This window comes from Solea solea, chromosome 15, assembly GCF_958295425.1.
Source record: "Solea solea chromosome 15, fSolSol10.1, whole genome shotgun sequence".
NCBI lineage: Eukaryota > Metazoa > Chordata > Actinopteri > Pleuronectiformes > Soleidae > Solea > Solea solea.
Genome location: NC_081148.1, coordinates 7,070,791 through 7,098,066, shown reverse-complemented (window position 1 = coordinate 7,098,066; position 27,276 = coordinate 7,070,791). Strand labels below are relative to the sequence as shown.

The following is a 27,276-nucleotide window of genomic DNA, read 5'->3' as shown; positions in this document are numbered from 1 at the left end:
TGGACCTTGAAAGAGCGCAAAGGAAAGGTGGGGATGGAGGGAGGGTAGGAGGGGGGGAGGAGGGAGGTAGTGGTGTAGCTGGAATGCTATATGACAAATGCAAATGAATCCAGTTTGATTTTAGTCATTTAGTCGTAGCAGCAGCCGTAGAGAAAATAATGAGGACACAAAGAAAGCCTGAATGGTATTTGCAAATAATTGTAAATGTTGCATTGAAAAATGGAATTAGCCTCATCACAAGAATCCTGCAAGTGTGAAGCAAGTGTGAGGAGGCAGTCAAAGTAGTTTGGTCCAACAGAAAGGAAAAGCTACAGTAATTATTGTAGTAGTAGATGTTTATTTGGGCCTTTTGGAGCTTCGCCGTGTATCGTAGAGCTTCTTATGTCAGCTACAGGAACCATCACACTATTACAGTAACCAACAGTGTGAAGCAAACCCAATATGATCACAGACCAAACATGCAAAACAATTATACAGTGCAGAACATCACACATTAAGTTACATACATATTTTCATTCCCCTGCTTAATAATCAGCAGTACATTATTTACAATATAAGCTCTTTTTTTTAACCATGAAACTAAAACTAAACTGAAAGCTTTAATTTGACATGAAGTATAAAGTATGACGTGGTGATGTCACACAACCTCCCCATATTCATGTGTTTCAATTGTTCAGTGTGTGTGTGTGGGGGGGGCTCTAATTCTGTACATGGCAGCCAGCAGATATTTATAAATCATATAAATGTGTAGTGTTGACACAGCACATTTGTTTTTTGTATTATGAAAAAAAAAAAAAAATTATTATTGATGGTGAAATAACTTGGGTGAAAACATATTCAATTACTAATCTGTGTGATGAATAAAAACCCACAGTTTAATTCCAACATTTAAACTCAAATCAATCTAATTGACAGTAGAAAATAACCCAAATTCTAAAAGAATTAGCAATAGCCTCAACGGGTAATTGCAAAAACACATCACTGTGAATCTGTAACAACTTTAATTCACTGACAAGCACTTTTATTTACTTCACTGACCAAGAGAGCAACGAGTCATCATTTGAAAAAAGAGAAAAGAACGGAGAAAAGGAGGATGTTGACATTTCACCCCTCGCTCTGTCCCTGACTCTAATTAGGTTGTGTTGTTGCTTTAACCTGCTGGTCGCCTGATTGACTCGAGGTGGAGGGGGTTAATGAGGGCAACCCCCCTCCCGCACCAAACTCTTCAGAACTTCCAATACTTGCCCACAGAACTCAATAACGCGCCGTTGACTCGGTAAAATGCAGGCACACAAACAGATAACATGCCGACCGTCACCTCCTCTAAAAATACCCAGCATGATATACCCCCCTCCACCATGCCCCCCACCCCAGCCTCATTGTTTCCCTCCCAACAATAGAGTCCCTTCAGCTCCCCCCACCAAAAAAAAGAAAGAAAAAAGAAACCTTTTGTCAAAATGAAACACTTCAGTGTTGGGCTAAATTGAGGGGGAGGAGGACTTGTTGGCAGGGGGTGTTTTGGTGGAGGTGGGGGGTATGTAGAGTTGGTAGTAGTTGGGGGGCGGGGGGGGGGGGGGGGGGGGGTTTACTGAGTCGTTTGCATTTTATTTGTCATAATTGACGCTCTTCTGTAGCTCCGTTAATTAGCCTCTGATAATGAGTTGATAATGTAACCAATTAGGTCATTCGTCAGCCAAGTCAATCCTGAAGACAAGTTTTTTTTCAGCCCCCGCCTCTTCGTTTTCTTTCTCCTCTTCTTCTTCTTCTTCTTCTTCTTCGTGGTTCTGTGGCTCTTGATGAAGCTTGTTAATTAAATCAAATTGTGTGATCGCTGAATCTGATGCCTGCTCTTTTGTTCCCCACTGAGGGCTCGTACCGTGTCTTGTTAGATATGCGAGCATTAAGGCGAGCGGCGTATACTGGGTTCAATCTTCCTCCTCTATCTGACACAGGGCTTTGCGGCCCTGAAGGAGGAGGAGGAGGAGGAGGAGGAGGGGGAGGAGGAGGAGGAGGATATATATCGCACACATCTTTAAGAATAAGCTAATTGTTGTTATTCAGATGAGTAATTAGCATTATTAAAGTATTAAGTCCTTAACACCTGTCTGATAGAAGTGATAACAGGTGTGTGTGTGTGTGTGAGATCAGCAGATGTGCAGGGATCATGTTGATTATACTGAATTTATATTTTCATGTTTGCACTCATGTTTGATTTGGCAGTATATCGGTGGTGTTAAACTTAACTTTATTTGTGAAGCACTTAAAAACAACTACAAGACATAAAAGTTCACTTTAGGCAATAAAACACATCTGCAAAACAACTGAAAATAAGACATGGGTAAAAGTAACAGCTATACAATAAAACAAAATAAGAATATAGATAAGATGAAGAAAAACAAAAATGGAATGACATAAAATAACACTTGTGTGATGCAGGATAGGAATTTACTTTTTTAGAATTTTGTAATACATTACAGTAAAACTAGTAACACACAAGCTTTGTATAAAACAAAGAGGTGCATCATTATACCATGTTTTAGCCAAACTGTTATTTTTCATTTGTAGTTCTTGGGTGGAAAAATAAATTAGTAACAGAACAGATTGTGAATGGAATAAAAAGACACCTACTCACTAAATCTTACAGACATTATTATCCCTATATCCCACCCCACCTAATCCCAATATTCCACAAATTTCTTATGGTCAGATATCACAGAGTTCTGTATCTGTGCTCTGTTTCTCACAAACGACAGCGAGCTTGTACTTTCCCACCTATTAATCATTTTTTTGTGCAAACAAAGAGTCGACTGCACTGTGTGTCGAGGTTCATGCTTTCCATTGATCCTGTTTGACAATAACTTACAGACTGTCAACACACAGACATGAGCCAGTTAACCTAATCCCTCATTTATTTGGAGGCAAACCAAATATCGGTCAATATTGGGTCTCATAGCGTCCACCGTGTTCCCCCCCCCTGCGCTCTGCTCCCTAAAATTGGTCCACTAAAATGGTCCTCTTTATCAGTGTGGTTAGCTGGCGCGCTGCAACCCCTAAAGCTCTTATATAAATAAGATTAGTGTCGCGTTTGAGCGTTGGGGAATAAGAGGTGTAATATCTGATGGTTTTATATGCAGTATTATTGTTATCCCTTCTTAGTTGAGCTGATACTCGTCTCTCTCTCCCTTGCTCTCTTTTCTTTGCGATTGTCTCTTTCTCTCTCATTTCACATGTGTTCATTCCTTTAGTCTCTCTCTGGGTCTCTCTCTGGGTCTCTCTCTGGGTCTCTCTCTCTCTCTATCCAGATTTACAGTATTATGAAGAGTTAAGCTGCAATAAAGCGCCCCAGAAGCAAATGCTCATATTGTTCTGTTCTGTCTGTCATATTCGCTCTCTCTCTCTCTCTCAGTTTGAATTTCGCCGTCTTCTTCCTCGTCGTCCTCATCGTTTCTCTCGCTCACACACCTCACTATCATTTCACGATACTCCCTCGTCTCCTCCTCGCCTGTTTAATCTTCTGCTGCCCAGTTTGTTATCAATTAGGCCCCTCACTCATATCTAATTGAGGGGCCATGTCCTCGCTCACAGTGAATTAGCCGCCTCAGTCTTGGGAGCCGATTTAGCTTCTTTTGAGGCCATTTTGTTGTCGGCCATTTTCACATTTCCTCCCTAACTCCTCGCCACAGAGGGCAGGCACTGCACTATAATTACCCAATCTGTTCCCATTCATTCTCTCCAATTTCAGCACCTCACTCTGTCTCTCATTCTTTTTTTTACTCCCCCTCTCTCTCTGCTTCAATCCCTCTTTGCTCCCCACCTCTTCTGGAAACCAGCATCCTCCTCTTTTTTTCTCCCTCTGGGGGTACAAAAGCTGGGTTACAATATGGGGGTATTAAGGCCGGGTGCAGGCTCAGCTGGGGGCTGGCTTTAGCCAGCTGAGGGTTATCCGTGGCAAGCCCTGACTTACGGCACTGATGTCCTGTGATGTCGCTGAGGCGGAAGACTTTCCTTAACACGCTGAAGCCTTTGATGGGCCCCGAGGCCCTGCACTCAGCTCGAGGAAACCCCGCGACCCTGAGTAGCCCCTCGTTGGGTGCCTGGATGAGGGTTTGATTCATTCAGTCAGGTTAAGAGGTTGAATGTTTGATCATTTAGTCAGTGTGTTAGGACATATCATTCTTTTATTTATCCATGTGTATTTTGTACTTTCACTGCTGTCTTTTATAGCCTCCAGTCACACAGAGAGTCTACTGCTGATGGGCTTCACTGGAGCAGCTGTTATCCCAGTCTGTCCCTACTAGTGATCAGGGATACCACATCATCATTTAAGCAGAAGATCATTCAAGATTATGTTGTGAGAACAGACTTTAATTTCTGACATAAAGTCATGTAACATAAAAACTTTCTTCTAAAAGAATAAAACTCACTTTCTTCTGTGGAGGAAAAAATCAGCAGTTCTCCACATCCACACATGATTTATAGTTTAGATCATTTATGTCATTTGTAACATTGGATCTCTCAATTATAAACACCGTCATGAGATGCTGTGTATAGCCTCTTCTGTTTATATAAGATAAAAAAGAAATCCCCTTCTATTCATTGCTGCTCCTCAGATTCTCCAGTTTTAACAATTACAGCAGTGAAGAGAAATGTTTTTTGAGCTGTGAACATCTTCTCTATGTCCTCGTGTCCTCGTGTCCTTGTGTCCTTACATTAATGGCACAATCAAACATCAAGTACTTGTTTCTTATGCTCTGAACACAGACAATTCAGTGCATGTCTCACACAGAACTATTTAAATATAAGATTATATTAGTCTTTTTCAGGTATTTAAATGGATTCATTAACGTCAGTGTTGGCTGGAGCCTAGATGATCATAAACAGCAGTGTCTTTTATAAATGAGCAGTAAATCAGCCACACTCAGACCTCGTTTAGCATCTGTACGGCAGTATGAGAGTCAAACAGAGAGGATACACGCTGTTTCCAATATTGTCCCAGGCTGATATAGTAATATGCTCGGCTGGATATGTGTCTGTGTAAAGAGAGAATAGCAGCATTTCTGAAAGGTGAACAGTCCCTCGCCTTCTCTCCCACTTTTGAAATGTGACAGATAACATCCTCTCTAGTTCAAAACCACAGAGACGTGTGTATATGTGTGTGTGTGTGTGTGTAAAGGGGGTTGGGGGTTACAAGCAGGCTGATTTCAAAGTTTTTTTGAGGAACCGGCATTTCATCCAACTGCTGCTCTTTCAGATGTTGGGCTTCAAACGACAACTCGTTTTTTTTCGTGTTATTTCATCTGTTTCTTCCTTCACCCACCCCTCCAAAAAAAATGGAGAGAAAAAAAAACCCTATTGTGATTGGAGCTTAGATTCATTTTAGATTAACGTTCACGTTTCTTTCTTTCTTGCATTACCTTCAAAGGACCTCCATTATGTTGCCAGTGATAAGGGCGAGGTGGTGCTAGCGGATGTGGCCAAAAGGAAAGCTAATGAAATGGAGGCCCGGGCCATCGCAGGCAACGGTAAGAAAATAATCATAATGTCCAATGTAACACACACCAAACGTCAAACATTTCTCTTTTTCCTCATTTCTCACACTTGAAAGGGGAGGTGGATACTTGATAACCTCAGTAACTCACCCAGGCCGACGCAGTTTTTACTGACCTCTACCACCAGGCATTTTCTCAGTCCTCACCCACCTGTAATAGAACCAAGGAGACTTAAAGCAGATCATATAATGTGAGAGTAAAGCCTGCACAATCTCATCTGAGACACACACACAAGTCTCGCTTATAGTTGTAATATCGTGAATGTCTTTTAAATTCGATGTCGATGATGTTACCCAAAGATGTATGAGCACGTGATAGTCCTTGAAGGATCCAGCGAGGGGAGGGACACCAGCAAAGGCCCAGTTTTTTGTTGTTACTTCAGGCTGTGCTGGTGCCCTTTGACAAACATTCCTGAAAGCACATACCAGAGGGGATCAGGCCGAGTTCCTCATTTCATTACACACACACACACACACACACACACACATGCAACTCTTCACAGATTCTTTAAAGAGGTTCAGGGTTTTTTAAGTGTTGTCGTATGTCGTATGTGGTAAAATCTATCATCAAATTATCAATGTAGACTTTGCAGAGAGCACACACACTGGCATTTCCATGGACTTACATGAGAGACGGACACTTGCTCTCGCTGATGACATGACACTTAAAGGAATAATGCATTTAGCTTTGTATTACTAGAATAGTAGTTTTGAAAAATTGTGCTTCCCAACCTCTTCATTCCTTTGTTACGTGCCCATCAGGGACACTTGGTCCTGTTAGCGTGACTGTTATTCTGGGAATGAGGTCCCGTCCCCCTATGAGTGGGTCTAAAAATTAGCAGAATTAGCGTTGCAGTTTCAAGCCTCGGACCAAGGCTGGGACCGAGTGTCCCTGATGGGCACGTAACAAAAAAAAGAATGAAGATATTTCTCGACTAAGGGGAAACTGAGGTTGAGAAGCACAATTAAGAATAAAAAATACTACCCCTATTCTAGGAATACAAAGCTTAATGCAAGTCGGTGAAGTATTCCTTTAACTAAAAGCCCTTTCCATTCAAAATCACGACATACATTATCTCAAGGCTCTGTACATAGTGAGGCATAAACCTTTACAACATTATAGAGAGAAGAGAAACAACAGTTCACACAATGAGCAAGCACTAGGCGTCAGTGGAGAAAACTCCTCCCTTTTAACAGGAAGAAATCTCTGACAGAACCAGACTCTTGTGTGACCATCTGTCTCGACCGGTTGGGGTAAAAGGAAAAATGGGGGACAAAGGAGAAGTGCGGGAGACAAAGGGGGGAGAGAAGGTGAAAGAGGGAGGCGAGGTGTAGAGACAGAAGAAAGAGACCAGGAGCAGATATGTAACAGTTAGCTCAAGTTAGCTCATGTAATATAATCTACATCTGCTTTAGACCAGGATATCTTAACAATATGTCTTCAGACAAGTCTGTAAACTGCTCTCTCCCTGCACCAAAGTCCAGAGAAAATCAATCAGTATGTTCACATGCACAGTTTAATCAACTTAGGGCCATAGTCTGACTAAGACAGGCAATTGGATAAATTGCAGAGTCCGAGTATACATGCATGTGACTCCGCCTCCGTAGGTGGGGCTGTATCTCTCTCTAAGCTAGTGTGTATTGAATCAGATGGATGGATGGAAATGGATCTTGCTGTGGTTCTGCATGTTTTGTACCTGCTGTACATGTTAATCATAATGCAAACTGCAGAAGAAAGATGCCACGCCGTATGATTTCCGACAACAGTACTGCAGTTTATACGTCGTCTCCTTCTACTGCCAGGTCAAAGACTGGGGACGAAAGACTGACTCCAGTCCGACTAAAGATATACATACAGGAGTAATCGGACTATGAATCACATTATCCCGGTATGTTAGTCTGACTAAGACTACCTTGATTTTAGTCAGACTAACGTGTAAACATGACATTAAGAAAATGTAATTATTGCCTTAGTTTGACTAAAATCTTACTTTTAACATGCATCTAAACGCACTGAATAAATTTGGCTGGCACACGGGAGTTGTTAATCCAATGCTGCCTTTATCTGTAAGTTTAAACGTGTTATGCTGTGACTTGGACTTGTTTTAAATCCTTAATTCTGTTTTACCAGCGTGATACAAACTTACCAAAGAGGCAGCAGTAAACCAGCATCTGCTGTTTTTCCCCTGCAAGCTTTAGTCTTGACCTTTGGTGCCGTAGAGTGAGCTGTTTACAAAACAGAAAAGGTTGTCTAATGGTGTGATAAAGTGGCAAACATAACCTTATGATATAATGTTCTTAAGCAGATGCTGATTATGTGAGATACACCTTATATTAAGGGAATATATTAACTCTTTCTTCTGTCCCTCATACAACCACACTTCAAAAAACCTGAACTATCTCTTTAAGGGGAACAGGTGAACACATTTGAGAGGAACTGGATGTGTGTGTGTGTTTGTGTGTGCGTGTGTGTGTGTAACCACACGAGACAAGAGCGCTATTTAACTCTACTGTATAAGGTCAAACCCCTGAGGCTGAGTGTCTTGTGTGTTAGACGGTGAATGAAAATGAGCATTTGTGTAACTGTGAGGCCTGTTTGCATGCAATATTATTTTCTAATGCCGAACACGACACTCCCCCTCATAAGCCTCTTAATTATGTCCTCGATGATTTACCTCCATCACCTGCAGCGTGTCCTATCCTTGGACAACAGCAGTGTGGGGAAAGATCGAGGACGGACGGACGGGCGAAAAGAAAGAGGAGCGTTAATGGAAAGGAATAAAGAAGAGGAGAGGAAGAAATGCAGGAATTTTTGTAGAATTTATGGGTTTTATCTCTTTTGCCAGCTATTTTCAAACAGAAATCATCCTTCACATTATTTTTTACAAAGGTGGGAGCACAAGTCACCATTTATGATTATTTTATGGCCCGACACCTGCACAAATACCAGATTACATTCATTACATTCATACATTCTTTGGTGTGGAAGGTGATTGATTCAAATCCAACTATTTATTTGATTGTTTTTGTTTTAAAGTTTGTGGAATTCTATATACAGTGTCTTTAAATTACCTAAATTCTTCTTAGGACATTGTACTGACTTAGATTCATTTGAACAACGTAAAAGCATTATGCCTAACCTTAACCATGACCATTTAATGCCTAACCTTAACCTTAACCCTTAGTGCTCACGTGGCATGGATCTCTGGGAATAATACACAACTCCTTATATGGACGTCCTTGGGGTGTTTGTTTATAGGTCACATATTCTGGCTTTAAAAATTAGTTTTTCCGTCTTCTTATGTGTCGTTGAGTCAAAGCTATGATTCATTTTATATTGGCATTTTTAGTAGTGATATAAAGTAGCAATAATTGTGAAGTCACAAAAATAGGCCATTTTCTTTTATTTTTGTTCATAAAAATTTCACAAATTCAATCTGATTTTAAACACTTTGAGTACTTTTGTTTTAACATAGTAGAAATAAAACAGCAAAACTGCTCTGTGTTCTAAGGGTTAACTTTAACCTTAACCTAACCACAAGTCAAATCTTGGCCATAAACTTTTGGAACTAGAAAAGTGTGGAACTAGTAATGGAAGGTAACAAATACGTGTATACACACACACACACACACACACACACACACACACACACACACACACGTGCACACATCATTTTATGATTGATGGCTGTCAGGAAACACACATACATAGTGGATGTTGACACACATGGTTAAACTAGTGTGTGTGTGTGTGCGTGTGTGTTATACACTCATATTAAACGAGCAGGAAAGCCAGGTTATAAATTATGAGTGATTTACTTCTCACCTTACACACACACACACACACACACGCACACACACACACACACACACACACACACCTGCATACATAGCCCCTGGCATGGTCGTTACACACGACAGCTGTTGCTATAATTTACAGTTGAACTGTCTGAGCTATTTAGCATGTTGTCCATCCCATTTATTGCATGTTGCACCTCTTAATATTATCCAGTACAGACTCAGATTACAGCTTCTACAACTACTCACCAGCAGGATTAGTGCACTTTATTCTCAATCTGAAAGGAGGATTTTACATGCAGATAAGGTATACTTTGGTTTCTGGTGGCGGAGTCACAATTCTTCAACACGCACTCAACAATACAAGTTGTCACGGTGCAGCCTCAGCAACCAAATATTTCGTTTGAGCCCAGTGAGTGAGTGTGGTCTCAGAGTAGTCAGAGTCCCACTGTGAGCACTGTGTGACATGCGAGGCAGGTATCAGTGACTCCTGTGTGAGCCAAACATTTGTAATAAACACGTGTTAAACAGAGATGTGAAAGCAGGTGTTCCCTGCAGCATTGAAACAACATCACGATGGCTCACCGCTCAAAGAGACAATGACACACAAACTCAAATATTACATTCTTCCAAACATAATTGAGTTTACACGGTTATGTAAAACTGACTTCGCTTCTATCAGCACGTCACCTAATTAAATAATAATAATAATGATATTTATTCAACCACACTGACTTGTGCAGCTGCTCTCTTAACCACACGTTTCCATTCATAGTCATTCGTGCATCGGTTGTAACTCGACGACGGCAATTAAATTGACTGCATGTCCCGTCCCAGTATGAAAGCGCTAGCACACCAGTCCTACGTCTGTGAGAGTGATGTGCTGAAGCTTTGGCTGAAGCTTTGTAGGCGAGTTACTAGATGTAGCATTCAGACATGAAGAAGGTACAAACTCGTAGGAATCATCTCCACATTCTCAGATCCAATCAGCTGTGCTTCTCAAATGATCAGCAACAGTGATTAAAACAATGGTTCGAGGCTTTTCCCAACCTATTTGAGAAATTTGCATTTGAAAGAAGAAACATTGTTATAAGAAGCACATCTCCTGATATTGTCTGAATGATTTATAACTTGTTTTCTTTGAGTGATGCATGTTTTTTCCCAGCTTCAGTCATGGGCTTGGACCAGATTGGGCAGAGCCGTCTTCATGTGCCTTTGTACTTCTTCTCCTCATATTCATGGGAATCCATTGTAAAGCCCAGATAAACAGAGATCCTGCCACTGCATGTTCAAACACACACAGTAACAAAATAGGGAACACACATTTCAGCTTAGAAATGCGTGCCTTTTATAACAGCAGTGGAAATCGCTTGTAGCTGTCTGGCTGACAAGTGTGTTGATTTGGATAGATATGGCTTTGTGAGAGGCAGAGTAGTGAACAAGTGCGAGGGAAGGCCCTTTTTCCTCTTCCTCTGTATCTCTTTTTCTTTTGAGAAGCGTTTTTGCCAAGAGGAACAGCCAAGTTGCTTTGCCTGATCGTTTCGTCTCCCCCTCACAAAGGACGATGTGACTGTGGGGCCTTTCAGTGGGCAACGAGACAAGAGCTTTATCTGAAGATCCACTTCTCCACCTCCTCATTCTCCCTTTCTCTCTCTCTCTCTTCTAAGGCGTTGCGATAAAAGCCTGTTAGCTGCGGTGAGTGTTGAAGAAACGCTGCATTTGTTTCTCCTCTCGCGCTCAGCTCTGTTGATGGCTTTGTTGACTCATCCTCCATTAGTGTTTGACTTCTCGCATCAGTTTAGAAGCTTTTCCAGAAGAACGTGTTTGTCCAGGAGCAAGATTGTCCTGCGAGCAAAAAACATACATCATGAATTTACAAGGCCTCAACTGATCAATGGCAGACGACCATTTAATGTCAAAGATGAAACATTTCTCCCCAAAGTCCCCACATTTCATTTCTTGATTATGTAACCAAAATAGTAATGACTTATGAAAGTAAAGTAATATAAAATATGAAAAATAAGCCATATGATAAAACTTCATTGTCTACTGCTTCATCCTCCACATGAGTGTTGAGGCAGGAGACAGTCACAGCTGTAAGTTTTTTTCTTTGCCATTAACACTGACAGCTTTTTTCTTAGCGATCCAGGTGTGACTTCAGCATCAAACGTCATTTCTTTTACCCCCAAAGACATGTGCAGGGCTGGAAAGACATAAATGGCTCCTGTTGTTCTTTACACTGTTTTGCGTCCATGGAGGTTTGCATGCTTAACAGTTACCTCAGGCCTGGACGAGCACTCTCACTGTTGCATCCAGTCTAAAAAAATTTGCTCTTCTACTGTGTGTGTGTGTGTGTGTGTGTGTGAAAGCAGATCCCAGAGGCAGAAATGATGTGTGTGGTTCCAGCCTCAGCGACAGACGGACAGAGAGGAACCAAAGTGCAGTGGGACCTTTGTACCCGGACATTTCCACAACACAGTGAGTTACACAGCGTGTTGCTGCTATATCAGTGTTTACTGTTACTCTCCTCCCTCTGTGATTTCAAATCTGACGTGAAAAAAGCTTATTTAGCTGATACAGAGCAACATAAATGCCTTGTCTTACAATTTCACGTCTTCTAGTACTGTATGATATGTCACTAATAATTTGTATCTTATTCCTTTTTTATTTTTATTGTCAGATGTTCTTTTTTGCTCATATTTTATGCCTTTTAATGATTTACACCACTTTGGCCATTTGTTAGGGTCCTAAAAATGCTTTGAAAATAACATTTTAATTGGATTTTGTTCATTAAAAACCATAAAATAACAGATGATTCAAAAGTAAATTATATGTCAGCTGAGGCCTCCTGCATCATCCTGCAGAGGATTCACTTCTTTTTATTTTCAGTCTCTCATATCCTCTCCCACAGCAGTTCATCATTGTCTGTAAATGAATTGTGTGAGAGTGTCTGTGGCCAAATGACCCAGCGACAGCGTAAGAGCCTTTCGCTCCCCGTGTCGTTTAAAATGTCAAAGCCACATCAGTTCCGGTTCTTACGCTTCTAGCGTTCCCAGCGCTGAAGCCGGAGCGGCGTTTAAAAAAAAAAGAAAAAAAATAGCCACTGAAGTCCATTTTCACCAGGGTTCAGTCTCTGGCGGCGCACGACAGAGTCACTGTTTCACTGCGATACTTTAATGAAGTGTTCTGCCAGAATGATGTGTTGAAACAGTGTGACTAAAGACGCAGTGAAAGCATCACTCTCTTTGTCCCGGCCTCTATCTCACACACACACAAATAGATACACACAAATATAGCCCTCCATGTCTCTGTCTCTATTATTGTAGGATGAGTGTGTGTGTGTGTGTGTGTGTGTGTGTGTGTGTGTGTGTGTGTGTGTGTCCTTGTCATTCTCCCACTAACATATTGAAGTATTTCTATGGGGTTTGTGTGCGTTAGATTAAAAAAAAAAAAGAGGAAGCATTCTTGTTCTTCTCATCTTCATAGGCTTTTCATGGTTGTTTGACTGCAACACTGATGACTCTCTGCACCTCCACTCCTCCACTCTGCATTCCTCTAAGCCCCCTCCATCCATCCCAAATCCTCTCCTATCAGCCAATTTAAACAAGCTTGGGTCCAGAGAGAGCGCGTGAGAGAGGGAGAGAGAGAGAGAGAGAGAGGGAGAGAGAGGGAGAGATGCTCTGGCCTAAGCTCTTTTTAAAACAGTAAAAGGAACAAGAAAGAGTGGTAAAGAGGGTTAGGGTGATTTGGCAGCCAAAAGCCTGTTGGTACTACCTCAGGTCTTCCCCTGCACCACTGACAGAGGCTAAGACAGCAGATCCCCTCACCTCCCTATAGATTATGGCCACAGAGAGAAAGTGACAAAAGCCTCTGCCTTTTTTTTTTTATTGCACAATTCCTTTAGAACAATTTTATATTGAACACCCCTCCCTCTGTTTTTTTTTTCTTTTATAATCTGGTCTCTGATGAAGTTTCATTGTTTCTCATGTGAAGCCAATGACAGCTTAGCTGAGATGGAGTAGGGGAAGCATTATAGCGCGGGCGTTCTCCCGTTTGGCTCGCTGAGAAAAGAGCAGGGAGAGAGGCGGAGGCGAACACAATGACAGTTTGGGGGCTCCTCGCGGATTCCCACATTCCCCAAATCCGGCTCTGTGTGTGCGGAGAAATGAGAGAACGAGACGGGAAGCTGGGAAGCATCCCAGCGTTCCTTTGATGGCTGTTGGCCTTTCCCGCTCATCACAAACTCCACTGTCAGCGGAGTCAAGAGAGTGGAGGCCATTGTTTATTTTCATTCAGCAGAGCCATCTTTAACATCAATGACAATTTAAAGTTGTTTTTTGATTTTTGAGCAGGAAGGAGCTCAGTTTTTGTTTTGTTTTTTTAATCTAGATCATTGAATTCCAAGCAAACGTTTACACTTTTATAATAACATTTATAATGACTGAGAAATCATGCTTTTACATCACATAAAATAAGCTAATTATTGTGTTTTAGTGGCAGATCCTGTCTAGACAGAGGAAATGCTCACTGTCAGATGAGTCAGTGGTGTGACTTGTTTAAACACACCAGGAGTGGAGGTGATGACACTTCAGAGGGAGGCATGTACAGTATGTGTAAATTAAAGTCTTTACTGTGGCAGACTATAATACTTATCCACTCGTCTCTAGATTGAAACACCAACTAAGTTTTGATGGAAATATGATACAACTCTGTCACATGTTTGAAAATGTTTCTAAAGCGTTAAACGACTTTATCGTTGTTATATGTCATCGCTGTAACGAATGATGAATGAATGAATAAATGAATGTAGTCTGATTTTAATTCAGGTAAAAGTTCACGCTGAGTGTGTGTGTGTGTTAGATTCCACCACATACTGCAATCTGGTTACCATGGTGATCATATTTTATGTTTAAATGTATATAAATATAATATATAAATGTGATTTTTGGTGAAAAGAGACGACAATTTGGTCTGAAGTCATTATTACGTGGGGGTGTCCATAGTGTGCATACACACCATATATACTAGTGATGTTTACTAGTATATATACAGAATAAGCCTCAGTCATATCAAAAAGCAGGGAATATTTATTCTAACTGTCAGTTTTTCCCCTTTTCTAATGATTCACAGACATTTTGGAGCAGCTGATGCAATAACATCTTCAGTGACAAATACATCAAATATTACAAAGTATTCTGTCTTTGTTTTGTTTTTAAGCGTGGATGGAAGATCCAGTCAGAGGAGAATACAAACCGAGCGCCTTCATGTGACCGTGAGCCCACACGTGTTCAGGACACTGAGACAAACAGGTCTGTGTGATGGTCGACTTTGCTGATATAATACCAAATGTGTTCTTCTATATTCTTCAATATTCTTCCACTTCATGTCTGAAAGGTTTGAAAAGTGTTTTTTGTAATAATCTAAACTCTTACTTAAAACCCAGTGTTTCTTTTACACCGGCCCTGAACTGAAAATGTATTTAACGCTTTAACACCGAGCATATCGCAGACGACACATTTGCACAAGCGCACTTTTACACCGTAATTACACAACAGTTTCTGAAAGCTAAGAAGTTGCATGTCAAAGCCAGTACATAGCAAGTCGCCTGTACATAGTTTCAATTTTTTGGCCTGAACAACGTTTTATACTGTTCAAATTTCAAATTCAACACGCAAAATATATTCATGTACAACTACAGTGTTTTTTCTGAATAAAACTTTGTTTTTTCTTCATTTTAAGTTGTTAATATACTATTTTAACATGCAGTAAAATGTTATTCTGGGAAAGTTATGGGTCTTTTATGGTTAAAATAAGCAAAAAAAAATGTCCAGACGGACATTTTGAGGTTTAGCTGAGAGATAATTAAGGAAACAAATACACTTGACTTAGAGGGACTATTTCAGATTTTTTGAATTAATCTCAACACTAACTTAACTGAGTACGCCACCATGGAAACACCTGATGGACGCTTTCTCTGATAACTTGGCTGCTGTCAGTGACAGAAATGTAAAATACAGATTTTAGCCGTTTAACCGTAGTCTCCCCATCTATGATATCTTAAAAAATATGTATGGTGCCTTGGTTTATGTTGCAGTGAGACAACCTTTTCTGGCTGAAAACAGAAATTTGTAAACAAACTCAACAAAACTGTTGATTTTACATCTCAGCACACAGCAGTTGTTAATCCACTTCCGCCTTAGTCAGTAAGTGAAAACATGTAATCTAGTGACTTCAGTCTTAAGTCACACAAAGTTGCCAAACATGGCAGCAGCAGCAGCAGCTCCTGTGTCCCTGTGAGCTGAAAATGCTGATTTTCTCTATGAACTTCAGTGTCGCCTTGGCATGGCATGGTTTAGGGTGACTAGTGACTTGTAAAGCAGTTGTTTTCAGTGTAACTGAATCATTAGAGTCAGTTAATTCAAAACATTTGTTCAGTATTCCTCCATGACTGGAGCACAGACTCCCTCTGACACAGTCACTGGACTGAAATACAGTGGCAGGGTTTGTGATGCAGCTCGCGATCTGCAGTGCTGTCACTGAAAACACCAGACTCCTGTTAAATATTGAGATTTTAGACATTTCCCTGGTAATTGTGGGAGATGATCCCACATTTTTAGGGTTGTTAAGTCTTTTTTAACTGATCTACAGTTCGGCATTGTTCGGCTTGATTCTTGATTCTTGTGTCAGACGTGTCATCCTGTGACGGTACTAAAAATAAGGTACTATGCTTGTGAAAACGCAACTTAACCACGCTGTGCCGTGCCGTGCCATGGCGAGAGAGAGGCCAAAGACAGCAGCCATGTTATTAGTAAAAGATATTGTCCATCTCCGAGACGGGTCAGGAAATGGTCAGTGATAATATACTATCAGTACCTTTATACAGTAAAACCTGAACTAGCCCTTTAAATAGAATCAGCCTTTACGTTAATCTTCATGTCCACAGCAGCAGCTGACACATGTTAGAGCCTGCAATCATTCTGCTCTGACATTTAGCTTGTTTTATTCTCTGAACGTAGCCTGAGAGCTTCCTGTCTCCCTCACGTCTGAGGTGACTAACTGGTCATTTAGGACAAAACATCAACTCTTCTTTGTCCTCACTTCCTCCTTCCTGCTCCCTACATTTTAATAATTCAGTTTTTTTTTTTGGTGGGGTGGGGTGGGGGGGTTATTAACAATTGTCTCTCTACCAAATCACTCTGTCATTGGGTAATCTGAGCTGCGGGCTATCGAGGGGAATTTGCATCAGCGTTTAAAATATGTGTATGAGGCACGCTGGGGTTTTAATGTCAATCATAACCTTATTAACGCAGAGCTCAGAGCGAGAGAGATCGCCATGAGTGACAACAGTTTACTACATTTGTTAAAACCCAGAAAAGGAAACGTGTCTGACCTACTGAGTGAGCATGTAACCTGTGTGTGTGTGTGTGTGTGTGTTTGTGGGCTGTAGGGCTGTCATGTGTGATTATGCACGTCTGATGTTGTACTTATTAAACGTGCTGCGGGTGGATTACCAGAACATCCTCCGACGTCTTGTGTCATTTCGTCTTTTTTTTTTGTCTGCAGGAAACACTGAAGGTGACAGAGGCAGCGTGAACGTAAGTTGATTGACTGAACATTGATTTTCATTTTTCATCTCCGTTGACAGAATTCACATCATGTCTCCTCCCTATGGATCGGATGAAAACACACCGTTAAAACCTGTGTTTATTTTTTTTATTAATAAATAAATTTTAAAAAAATAATAATAATAATAACAATAATAATAATAATAATAAAAAGACCTGTGTTATAAGTTCATAACCAGTAATATATATTAATGCAGCAGTATAGAAAAGGCACTTTATTTTATGTAAAAACCCCTTAACATTTAAAAGAGCCTTAAGTGGGGTGTGACAGGTCATAACAGTATTGATGAAGTTATAAGTAAACACTCACCTCTATATGTCAGTTTATTAATATACTGTTTATGAAAGTGATGCTGAATTAAAAAAGTACATTAAAGTTTAAAATGAAACTATAAACTGGAAATAACATGGCTTTACGGTAATATTATCTCCTCATTACTACACTGTGGCCGTTGTCGTCACAACTAAGCATGAATTTGCATTACAAATAACACAGTATCACCTTAATATGAGCTCCATGTTACAAAATATCATATATATATATATATATATTTATATAAATATATATATGTATACATATATATATGCATACTGTGTATATATGTATATGTATATATATATATATATATATTATTACATGTCATATATATATATATATGCATACTGAATATATATATATATATATATATTGTGCATCCCTAGTTTTTGTTGTTCTTTTAAAGTTAGGGACAGCAACAGATCTCAGTTTTTCTTTTTTTCTTTTTTTAAATCATCATTTATCTCTTACACGACTGACTGTGAAACAATCTTTGAATAATCACAAACATATGAAATAACCCTTTAATACTTCCTTCAATCTGAAGCTATAGCGTTATCTTCAGTTGACACACACAGCCCAGACAAACATCAGCGTCTCTCACTGAATCTTATTTTGCTGACTGATGTCAACAAGGTGAACGTGGGCTGATTCTGATGGACACATGATGATCATTCATATAATGTATTGTTAAACACCGTTACACACAGCTACAGTATACTGCATTATTATGTGTTAAAACCTGCTGTTTTGGAAATCAGTCAAATGTTTTAGTTTCTTTTTAGAGCAAAAATGTCCAAATGATAGAAGATAGATGATGAATGATGAATGATAAAGGATAAATGATAAATATGACGATAAATGAATTCTGTTGTGGTTTTGATGACTTTCACATGTTTTTACTGACAAACCATCAATTGGATAATTGAAAAGAAAAAAACGATAAACCATTGATGAAAATATGAAGCAGTTGTGGTTTTTATGGCCGTCAGCTTCACTGTCACATTACACAAACATTTAATGATGACTAAACAGTCAAACCACGACCAAACCCTCGAGGGAAATTAAAAGTGTGATTGTCATAAAAGTCATAAAAGTGATTTACTGTATAAACACTTTTATAACAGGTTTCTGTTGCTTGTGTGTCTCAGGGAGAAGACGACGCTGGGACGCTTCATGTGGTTCATTTAGGAATGGTTTGAGGAAACAGACCTGGAGGTTTTATATTATATTATATTATATTATATTATATTATATTATATTATATTATATTATATTATATTATATTATATTACATTACATTATATCATGTTAATACCAGTGGGAAAAGTGAAAAGAAACACAACAACATAAAGTCAGCCTTTTTTTGTCTATTTTTATATGCCAAGTAGTCATTGATGTTTACGGCATGGGTATCTGTGAATGTTAACTGTGATGAAAGGAGATGAACACATGAGTGTTGTGTAGTTTTGTGTCCATGTGTGTGTGTGAAATTTCACATGGATGTGGATGAAGGTTATTTTCTGTCAAAAGCAAATGAACCATGACAGAAAAACAGTTGTGCGGATTTTGCTTTTAACAACATGACAAAAACTGTTTCAGACCTTGTCATTAATCAGTGCTGAAAAATATAAAGACTTCTATTATACTTCCATCACCATGATACTCAATGTTTCAGGCTTCTTCCTCTCTCTCTCTCTCTCTCTCTCTCTGTCTGTGTGTGTGTGTGTGTGTGTGCTGTATAGACGTGTGTGTGCATTAGTGTGTGTTGGCCGAGATTACGGGCCACAGTTTTATTCATGAATAGGAGCCAACCAGGGACTTTAAAGCATCGCACGGAGCCTGTTTCCTGAACAGCAGCCATGGCCGTGTCAGAGCTGTCGACGCGCTGCGCTCACCGACTAATCTGACAGCGCCGCACGAGCCCTAATCCCTCACTGTATCGTAATCTATTTACTTTGCATTCTAAGAGGATTTCCACCAAAAAAATATACAAGAAGCGATGTTGGAAATGGACAGAAGATGTGCGAGGATGCTTTTCTGCTCCTTTTCTGTTTGTTTTGTTAGCTTTCAAAAAAACACACACACCACTGTATGTTTTTTGGGGAGTCAATCCCCTGCGAGAGGGTAGGGTGAAAGGAATTCCATTTCTGACTGATACTAATACTTCTCTTATGTAAACATCAAAATGTTATATTTCCCCTCTGATGATACAGTCACACTGCAGAGGCTGCTGCAGATAAGTGGCATCTGTCGTTTCCCTTTAGAGCATCTCTTGACACGTTTATAATTTACAGACCAAGGCTGCATTATCTCCTGATTGTTTGATTTGACAGCTTGAATAAAAGCAGCAAAAATTGCTTAACAGGCGAGCACTAAGTCCTCGCATCTCTCTGATGGCCCTACACAGTGGCCCCTTTTTTTTTTATGAGAAAACAGTGAAATCTCCTCTTTCATAAGACACAAAACAAACCAAACGCTCTCCTCACTTACCCTTTAAGCAATTATGTCAGCTTTGTTGAATGATAAATACTTATGCTTCATTGTAAAACACTGCCTCGCGTTCAGGTCTTTGCCGTCCGAGATGACTCGCAGAGATCGGCTTATTAGTGGTATTAACATACTGTGCAGCGTGCTGGAGCTGTGAAATGGCCTTGTTAACATGTGGAAATGAATCAAGCCTCCAGCACTTGCTATTATCCAGGTTATCTCTCTTTTTTTCCCCTCTGTGCAACAGCTGTGCAGTGTGTCTGTAGCGGTTTTATCCCGGCTAATGATGTGGGATCTCTGATTGGACTGATAATGTTTCTCCCTCCGGGGCCCAGTAGTGTGTTTGTTTCACAGTCTGAAACATTATAGACAAACATGTCAAAAACTTTAGAGAGTAAATAAATGTCTAACCACCGCTGACGGTGATTTGACAGATCAGAAATGACAGTGGAGTTCTAATCTTTCAATCTGTCACATGTCTGTGAATGAGATGTACTTTGCATAAGGACCACAATAAAGGAAAGTGGCTTAATAACATTGCAACATAATAATCTGCACTGGAAATCTGTGTTTAAAACATAAATAATAAAATGTGGATACAAGAACAACCTGTTTTTTGCCTCACGTGAAGGTCACAGTAGCTGAAATCACTGAAATCACTGAAATCACCTTTAACATGATAACACTTCTTCATTTCTGAACAGATACAAGCGAAATGAAATGTCACAGTAACAATCACTGGATGACATGTTGGAAAGTTATATAGCTGATGCACAGTACTTTATTTGGTATATATGCAATTATAACGTCTATAGGACATTTTCTTCAATTGCAGCTGAATTATTTATTTTATACATTGCAATGCATTATTTATTTAATGTTATTACACTGGTAAACGAGCTGTTAACCCCACATTTTTTGTTCTGTTTTGGCTTTTGACGACTCCTGTGCTCATCTACAACTAATAAACATTTTTTACGTGACATATCTCATGCCTGACACGTTTCAGACGTCTGGTTTCATGGAGTCTTCTCCATGATCATTCATTCATTCATTATGTACTGCTTTATCCTCCACATGAGGGTCACAGGTCGCTGGAGCCAGACCGAGCTGACACAGGGTGAAGGGCAGGCTACACCCTGGACAGGTCACCTGTCCATCAGAGAGCCAACATACAGGGATGAACCATTCAACTGTTGTAGTTGTCCTTAGAAAGAATGAGGATTTCTGTAAGTGGAGCAGTTTGACTTGTTGTGTCCTGTAAATATCAAGTAGCATCAGCATGATGGATGACACGCACGTGTCTTTTTCTTATAAAACCGCGTGTCATTATTATTTTATGGTCAATTCCATGTTTTCCATGTGCACGTTCAGATAAGACTGGCCTTACGTTACCTTACTTACTTACTTACTTACATAATGGATAAAAGTCAAGTTTGAACACGTTATAAATATTGAGTGAGTTTGTTGTTATTCCAAGCAATTTTTGACCAAAAGCCAGTTTAGCAAAGCATTATGGTTCATAAACAAATCAAGCTGCTATTTTCTTTCTTTTGTTCCTTTTTCCCTCCAGAGACACACTTCTGTGATTGTCTTTGTCAGGTTTTTACAGGTCAAAGTTCATGAGAAAGGTTTAGATTATATACAACACCAGCAGTGTATGTTTTCTGAAATGTAAGCCATCTGTCAACTTTGAAGCCGACACACACACACACACAGAAATTTGTCATTGGAGAACAAACTACACAAAAAAAAGGAAATGTGTCCATCTTGTCAGACGGCTAAGTGTTGACATACAGAGACAACATCTTCAGCGAGAAACTCTAAAGCCTGCAGGTCAACAAGTCTCCATTAAGCTTTCCCAGGTCTGGAGCTCGGCTGCAGGGAAAAGAGACAAGTTGCAACTTAGGACGAGGACAAGCTGCATCTTTTCCACATGAGATAATCACAGGACTCTTCAAATACCTCTCTACTTCATCCCTCGTTACATTGTTTTACAGGAAACAGGGAAATGAGGAATGTCAACAACAACAAATACAGAAGACGGAAAAGAGGACGTGCATAAGAACGGTTATTTTTCATTTGTCAGAAATTGAAGATGAAATATTTATACAAATGGTTTCAGTCAGTTCTCACACACAGTGGGAAGAAAAGGGTCAGGTGAGGCGAGGGATATTCAAATGCAACTTCTCCTATAAAAGTTATACACACGGTACCTTTAAAGTTATTGTGCATCAGGTAACATTTAATCTTTTAAATATAAACAAATGACTGCTACATTCAAACCACAGACACACAACTCTCTCTGTGTTTGTCATGTTTCCCACGCTGCACACACACAGTGTTTCATGTCAGAATCTGGCGTCACAGCGTAACAGCTACACAAGGAAAGTGAGACAAACAGCTGGAATGTGGATCCAGAGTGGGTCTTTCAGAAAGCTCAGCAGACTCACCTGAGGAGTGGGGAAGTCTGACGTCACTGTCTTCCCCACAGCAGCATCTCTCTCACTCTTTTTCAGAATCTCATTTTATGTCTGTTTTTGTTTTTCAGCTTTGGATCCTATAACCACTGAGAAACTATGAGAACTGTCCCTTTAAAAACCTTCCAGTTTCTTCTAGTGTATGTATCATTATAGTGCCGCTGGCAGCTCGTGTGTACAGGGATGGAAACATCAGTCCGTCCTTGACATCACACAAAGAGTCATTTTTGGATCAATTATTCTGACTTTGAACCTTCAGTTTTTGACAAAAAGTCTCACTCTGAACTCTGATCTCTGTTCTCTGCCGGTTAACAGTGTTCTGACTGCTAACGCGCTAAAGTCCCATAGAGGAAACATTAGAGTCGTTTGTCATCATCACTGTCACTGTGGCCATGACAGCATGTCAACATGCATGGGTACACCTAGCAATTATTCCCACCACAAATTCATCTGATGCTTATTTACTAAGTTAATTGTTGCCATATAGTTTAGTAAGAAAATAAACAAATGAATAAATACAGTATAAAATGAAAAAAAAAATGTGTAACTTAACTTAATTGTTGAACTGTGTCTGTTCTTTAATTTTAAGTCTATCCTGCAAAAGTTTTCAGGTTTAGGTCCCCCCCCCCCAAAAAAAGAAGCATTTATTGTCTCACGCTGCAAAAGAACCATTTTCAATTAAAGGTGTTTAATAATGTCCAACTATTGCATTTAAGTTATATTTTCTGTGACAGAGCAGTCATCATTTTGTAAGAAGATTGTTATTAAGACGAGAGATGTTGAGATGTGGTTTTATCTTTTTTTTTTAAAGTGTTATTGTATCACTTGTTAGTGCCTGCTGCTGCAAGGCATGCTAGTGAGAACCTAGAGTGCTCACTAGTACGTACGAGTAGTAGTAGTACGACATACTAAACTATGACATGACTGTCACATTTCGGACGACATACTTAACTGTGACATTTTTGTCAAATTATGGACGACATACTAAACTATGACATTTCTGTCACATTTCAGACAACATACTAAACTATGACATTTTTGTCACATTTCATACGACATACTAAACTATGACATTTTTGTCAAATTATGGACGACATACTATACTATGACATTTTTGATCCATTTTGGACAACATACTATACTATGACTTTTTTGACTGATTTTGGACGACATAGTATAGCATGATGATTTGGAGTCTCTTCGGGACAACAAGGTTGGTGTAGTGGGGAGTGCCTTTAACATGGGGGACATGGGTTCAAGCCCAGGTTGAACCACATGCCTTCTTCAACCCTGAGATGTGTTTGTGTTACTTTCGACGACATACTATACTATGACAATTTTGGACAACATACTATACTATGACCTTTTTGACCGATTTTGGACGACATACTATACTATGACTATTTTGATCCATTTTGGACAACATACTATACTATGACTTTTTTGACTGATTTTGGACGACATACTATACTATGACCTTTTTGACCGATTTTGGACGACATACTATACTATGACATTTTTGATCCATTTTGGACAACATACTATACTATGACTTTTTTGACTGATTTTGGACGACATAGTATAGCATGATGATTTGGAGTCTCTTCGGGACAACAAGGTTGGTGTAGTGGGGAGTGCCTTTAACATGGGGGACATGGGTTCAAGCCCAGGTTGAACCACATGCCTTCTTCAATCCTGAGATGTGTTTGTGTAACTTTGGAGGACATACTATACTATGACAATTTTGGACAACATACTATACTATGACCTTTTTGACCGATTTTGGACGACATACTATACTATGACTATTTTGATCCATTTTGGACAACATACTATACTATGACTTTTTTGACTGATTTTGGACGACATAGTATAGCATGATGATTTGGAGTCTCTTCGGGACAACAAGGTTGGTGTAGTGGGGAGTGCCTTTAACATGGGGGACATGGGTTCAAGCCCAGGTTGAACCACATGCCTTCTTCAATCCTGAGATGTGTTTGTGTAACTTTGGAGGACATACTATACTATGACAATTTTGGACAACATACTATACTATGACCTTTTTGACCGATTTTGGACGACATACTATACTATGACTATTTTGATCCATTTTGGACAACATACTATACTATGACTTTTTTGACTGATTTTGGACGACATAGTATAGCATGATGATTTGGAGTCTCTTCGGGACAACAAGGTTGGTGTAGTGGGGAGTGCCTTTAACATGGGGGACATGGGTTCAAGCCCAGGTTGAACCACATGCCTTCTTCAATCCTGAGATGTGTTTGTGTAACTTTGGAGGACATACTATACTATGACAATTTTGGACAACATACTATACTATGACCTTTTTGACCGATTTTGGACGACATACTATACTATGACATTTTTTACCGATTTTGGACGACATACTATACTATGACTTTTTTGATCCATTTTGGACGACAAATTATACAATGACATTTTTGTCAAATTATGGACGACATACTATACAATGACATTTTTGTCAAATCATGGACGACATACTAAACTGTGACATTTTTGTCAAATTTCGGACGACATACTATACAATGACATTTTTGTCAAATCATGGATGACATACTAAACTATGACATTTTTGTCAAATTTCCGACGACATACTAAACTATGACATTTTTGTCAAATCATGGACGACATACTAAACTGTGACATTTTTGTCAAATTATGGATGACTTACTAAACTATGACATTTTTGTCACATTTCGGACGACATACTAAACTATGACATTTTTGTCACATTTCGGACGACATACTAAACTAAGACATTTTTGTCAAATTTCGGACAACATATTTAACTATGACATTTTTGTCCAATTTCGGACGACATACTAAACTATGACATTTTTGTCACATTTCGGACGACATACTAAACTATGACATTTTTGTCACATTTCGGACGACATACTAAACTCAGACATTTTTGTCAAATTTCGGACGACATATTTAACTATGACATTTTTGTCCAATTTCGGACGACATACTAAATTGTGACATTTTTGTCACATTTCAGACCACATACTAAACTGTGACATTTTTGTCAAATTATGGACGACATACTAAACTGACATTTTTGTCACATTTCAGACAACATACTAAACTGTGACATTTTTGTCACATTTTGGACGACATACTAAACTGTGACATTTTTGTCACATTTCGGCGACATACTAAACTATGACATCTTTGTCAAATTATGGACGACATACTAAACTATGACATTTTTGTCACATTTCGGACAACATACTAAACTATGACATTTTTGTCAAATTATGGACGACATACTAAACTATGACATTTTTGTCACATTTCATACGACATACTAAACCATGCCATTTTTGTCAAATTATGGACGACATACTAAACTATGACATTTTTGTCAAATTATGGACGACATACTAAACTATGACATTTTTGTCAAATTATGGACGACATACTAAACTATGACATTTTTGATCCATTTTGGACAACATACTATACTATGACTTTATTGACTGATTTTGGACGACATAGTATAGCATGATGATTTGGAGTCTCTTCGGGACAACAAGGTTGGTGTAGTGGGGAGTGCCTTTAACATGGGGGACATGGGTTCAAGCCCAGGTTGAACCACATGCCTTCTTCAATCCTGAGATGTGTTTGTGTTACTTTCGACGACATACTATACTATGACAATTTTGGACGACATACTAAACTATGACATTTTTGTCACATTTTGGACAACATACTATACTATGACATTTTCGTCAAATTATGGACGACCTACTAAACTATGACATTTTTGTCAAATTATGGACGACATACTATACTATGACTTTTTCGATCCATTTTGGACGACATACTATACTATGAATGAGCACCATGGTTGCTCGAAACGAGCAACCATGGTGACAAAAATTGCAAAAAAACAGAGAATAATTTCCACATACACATGAATGGGAGACGATCGACAAAATGATCACAACCCAGCCCAGTTTGGATCCTCACAGCTTAAGAGTCAGTCTCTTTTAAAGGGTGATACCACCAAAATCTATATACTTCAAGTTTTAAAGGTTCAATCCACCCAAATGTTATTCCTTTTACCAGCACAAATCCTGCCCCCGACAACATCAGCAGCAAGAACAGCAGGCACGCTCAAAATTTCTACTTTATTTGTGCTGTTTCTCTACTTTCTACAGTAATTTATTGTTTTATTGTCAGGTCTATTTAGTCTTTTGTTTATTATACTTTACTGATGACGTACAGCACTTTGTTTCAGCTGTTGTTGTGCTTCATAAATAAAGTTGGGTTGGATTTGTCTGTATTTCTATACTTATTTTTTAATAACTTCTTATATTTAATGGTGTTTGTATTATATATTACTATTATTACCATGATCTTATCCTATCTTATAAGATGTAGGTTAAATTATTTCTATTTGGCAAAACTGAAAATAAAATGGACTGAGGTTACCATGGTTTCTGTGAGGTTTAGCTGCAACATGCAGCTTCGCCCATAGATGTCGCTAAATCCTACACGCTGTACCTTTAATGACGACTTTCACTGGAGGCCTCTGAACTGTGTACTCACACCACCGACGTCTCCTGAACTAAACCTGCAGCGTCCAAACTCCAGCGAGGAATTTCATGAATTCCGTCTGAGACGTGCGTCACAGCAGTGAGCATAAGCTGTTCGACTCTCCACAGCCTGGACTCACACACACACACACACACACACACACAGTGTTGCCCTCACCTCTTTCTGTTTGTGTGATGGATTCAAAAGGTTGTTGTTTGGTTTTTCTTGGTGAATCTGTGGAAAAAAAAAAAATGACCAAAGAGAGAGAGAAGAAAACTCGGCACGTAGTCTGGTTTCATGTGACCAGATTCCATATGAAACAAAACGAGATGCACAAATAAAATGAAACTCCAAAAAAAACAAAGGCTGATCCTGACAAAGCAGAAGAAACCAGAGCCTGCGTTCTGGCCTACACCCACGTCA

General features: G+C 39.4%; 1 protein-coding gene across 4 annotated transcripts in view; it reads left to right on the top strand.

Annotated features, from left to right (window-relative positions):
• wdpcp (WD repeat containing planar cell polarity effector) overlaps positions 1–20,411 on the top strand; it is a 78,320-nt gene extending 57,909 nt beyond the window's left edge. For 3 of the 4 annotated variants that reach the window (XM_058652012.1, XM_058652014.1, XM_058652015.1), the window contains 5 exons: positions 5,423–5,522; positions 11,719–11,824; positions 14,564–14,655; positions 16,910–16,941; positions 18,439–18,953. In XM_058652012.1, the coding sequence (XP_058507995.1) occupies positions 5,423–5,522; positions 11,719–11,824; positions 14,564–14,655; positions 16,910–16,941; positions 18,439–18,489 (381 nt within the window). In that variant the 3' untranslated portion in view covers positions 18,490–18,953. Of the gene's footprint in view, positions 1–5,422; positions 5,523–11,718; positions 11,825–14,563; positions 14,656–16,909; positions 16,942–18,438; positions 18,954–19,032 lie in introns of those variants that run through there. The other variant, XM_058652013.1, reaches the window with a different exon arrangement.
• Positions 20,412–27,276: the final 6,865 nt, after the last annotated feature.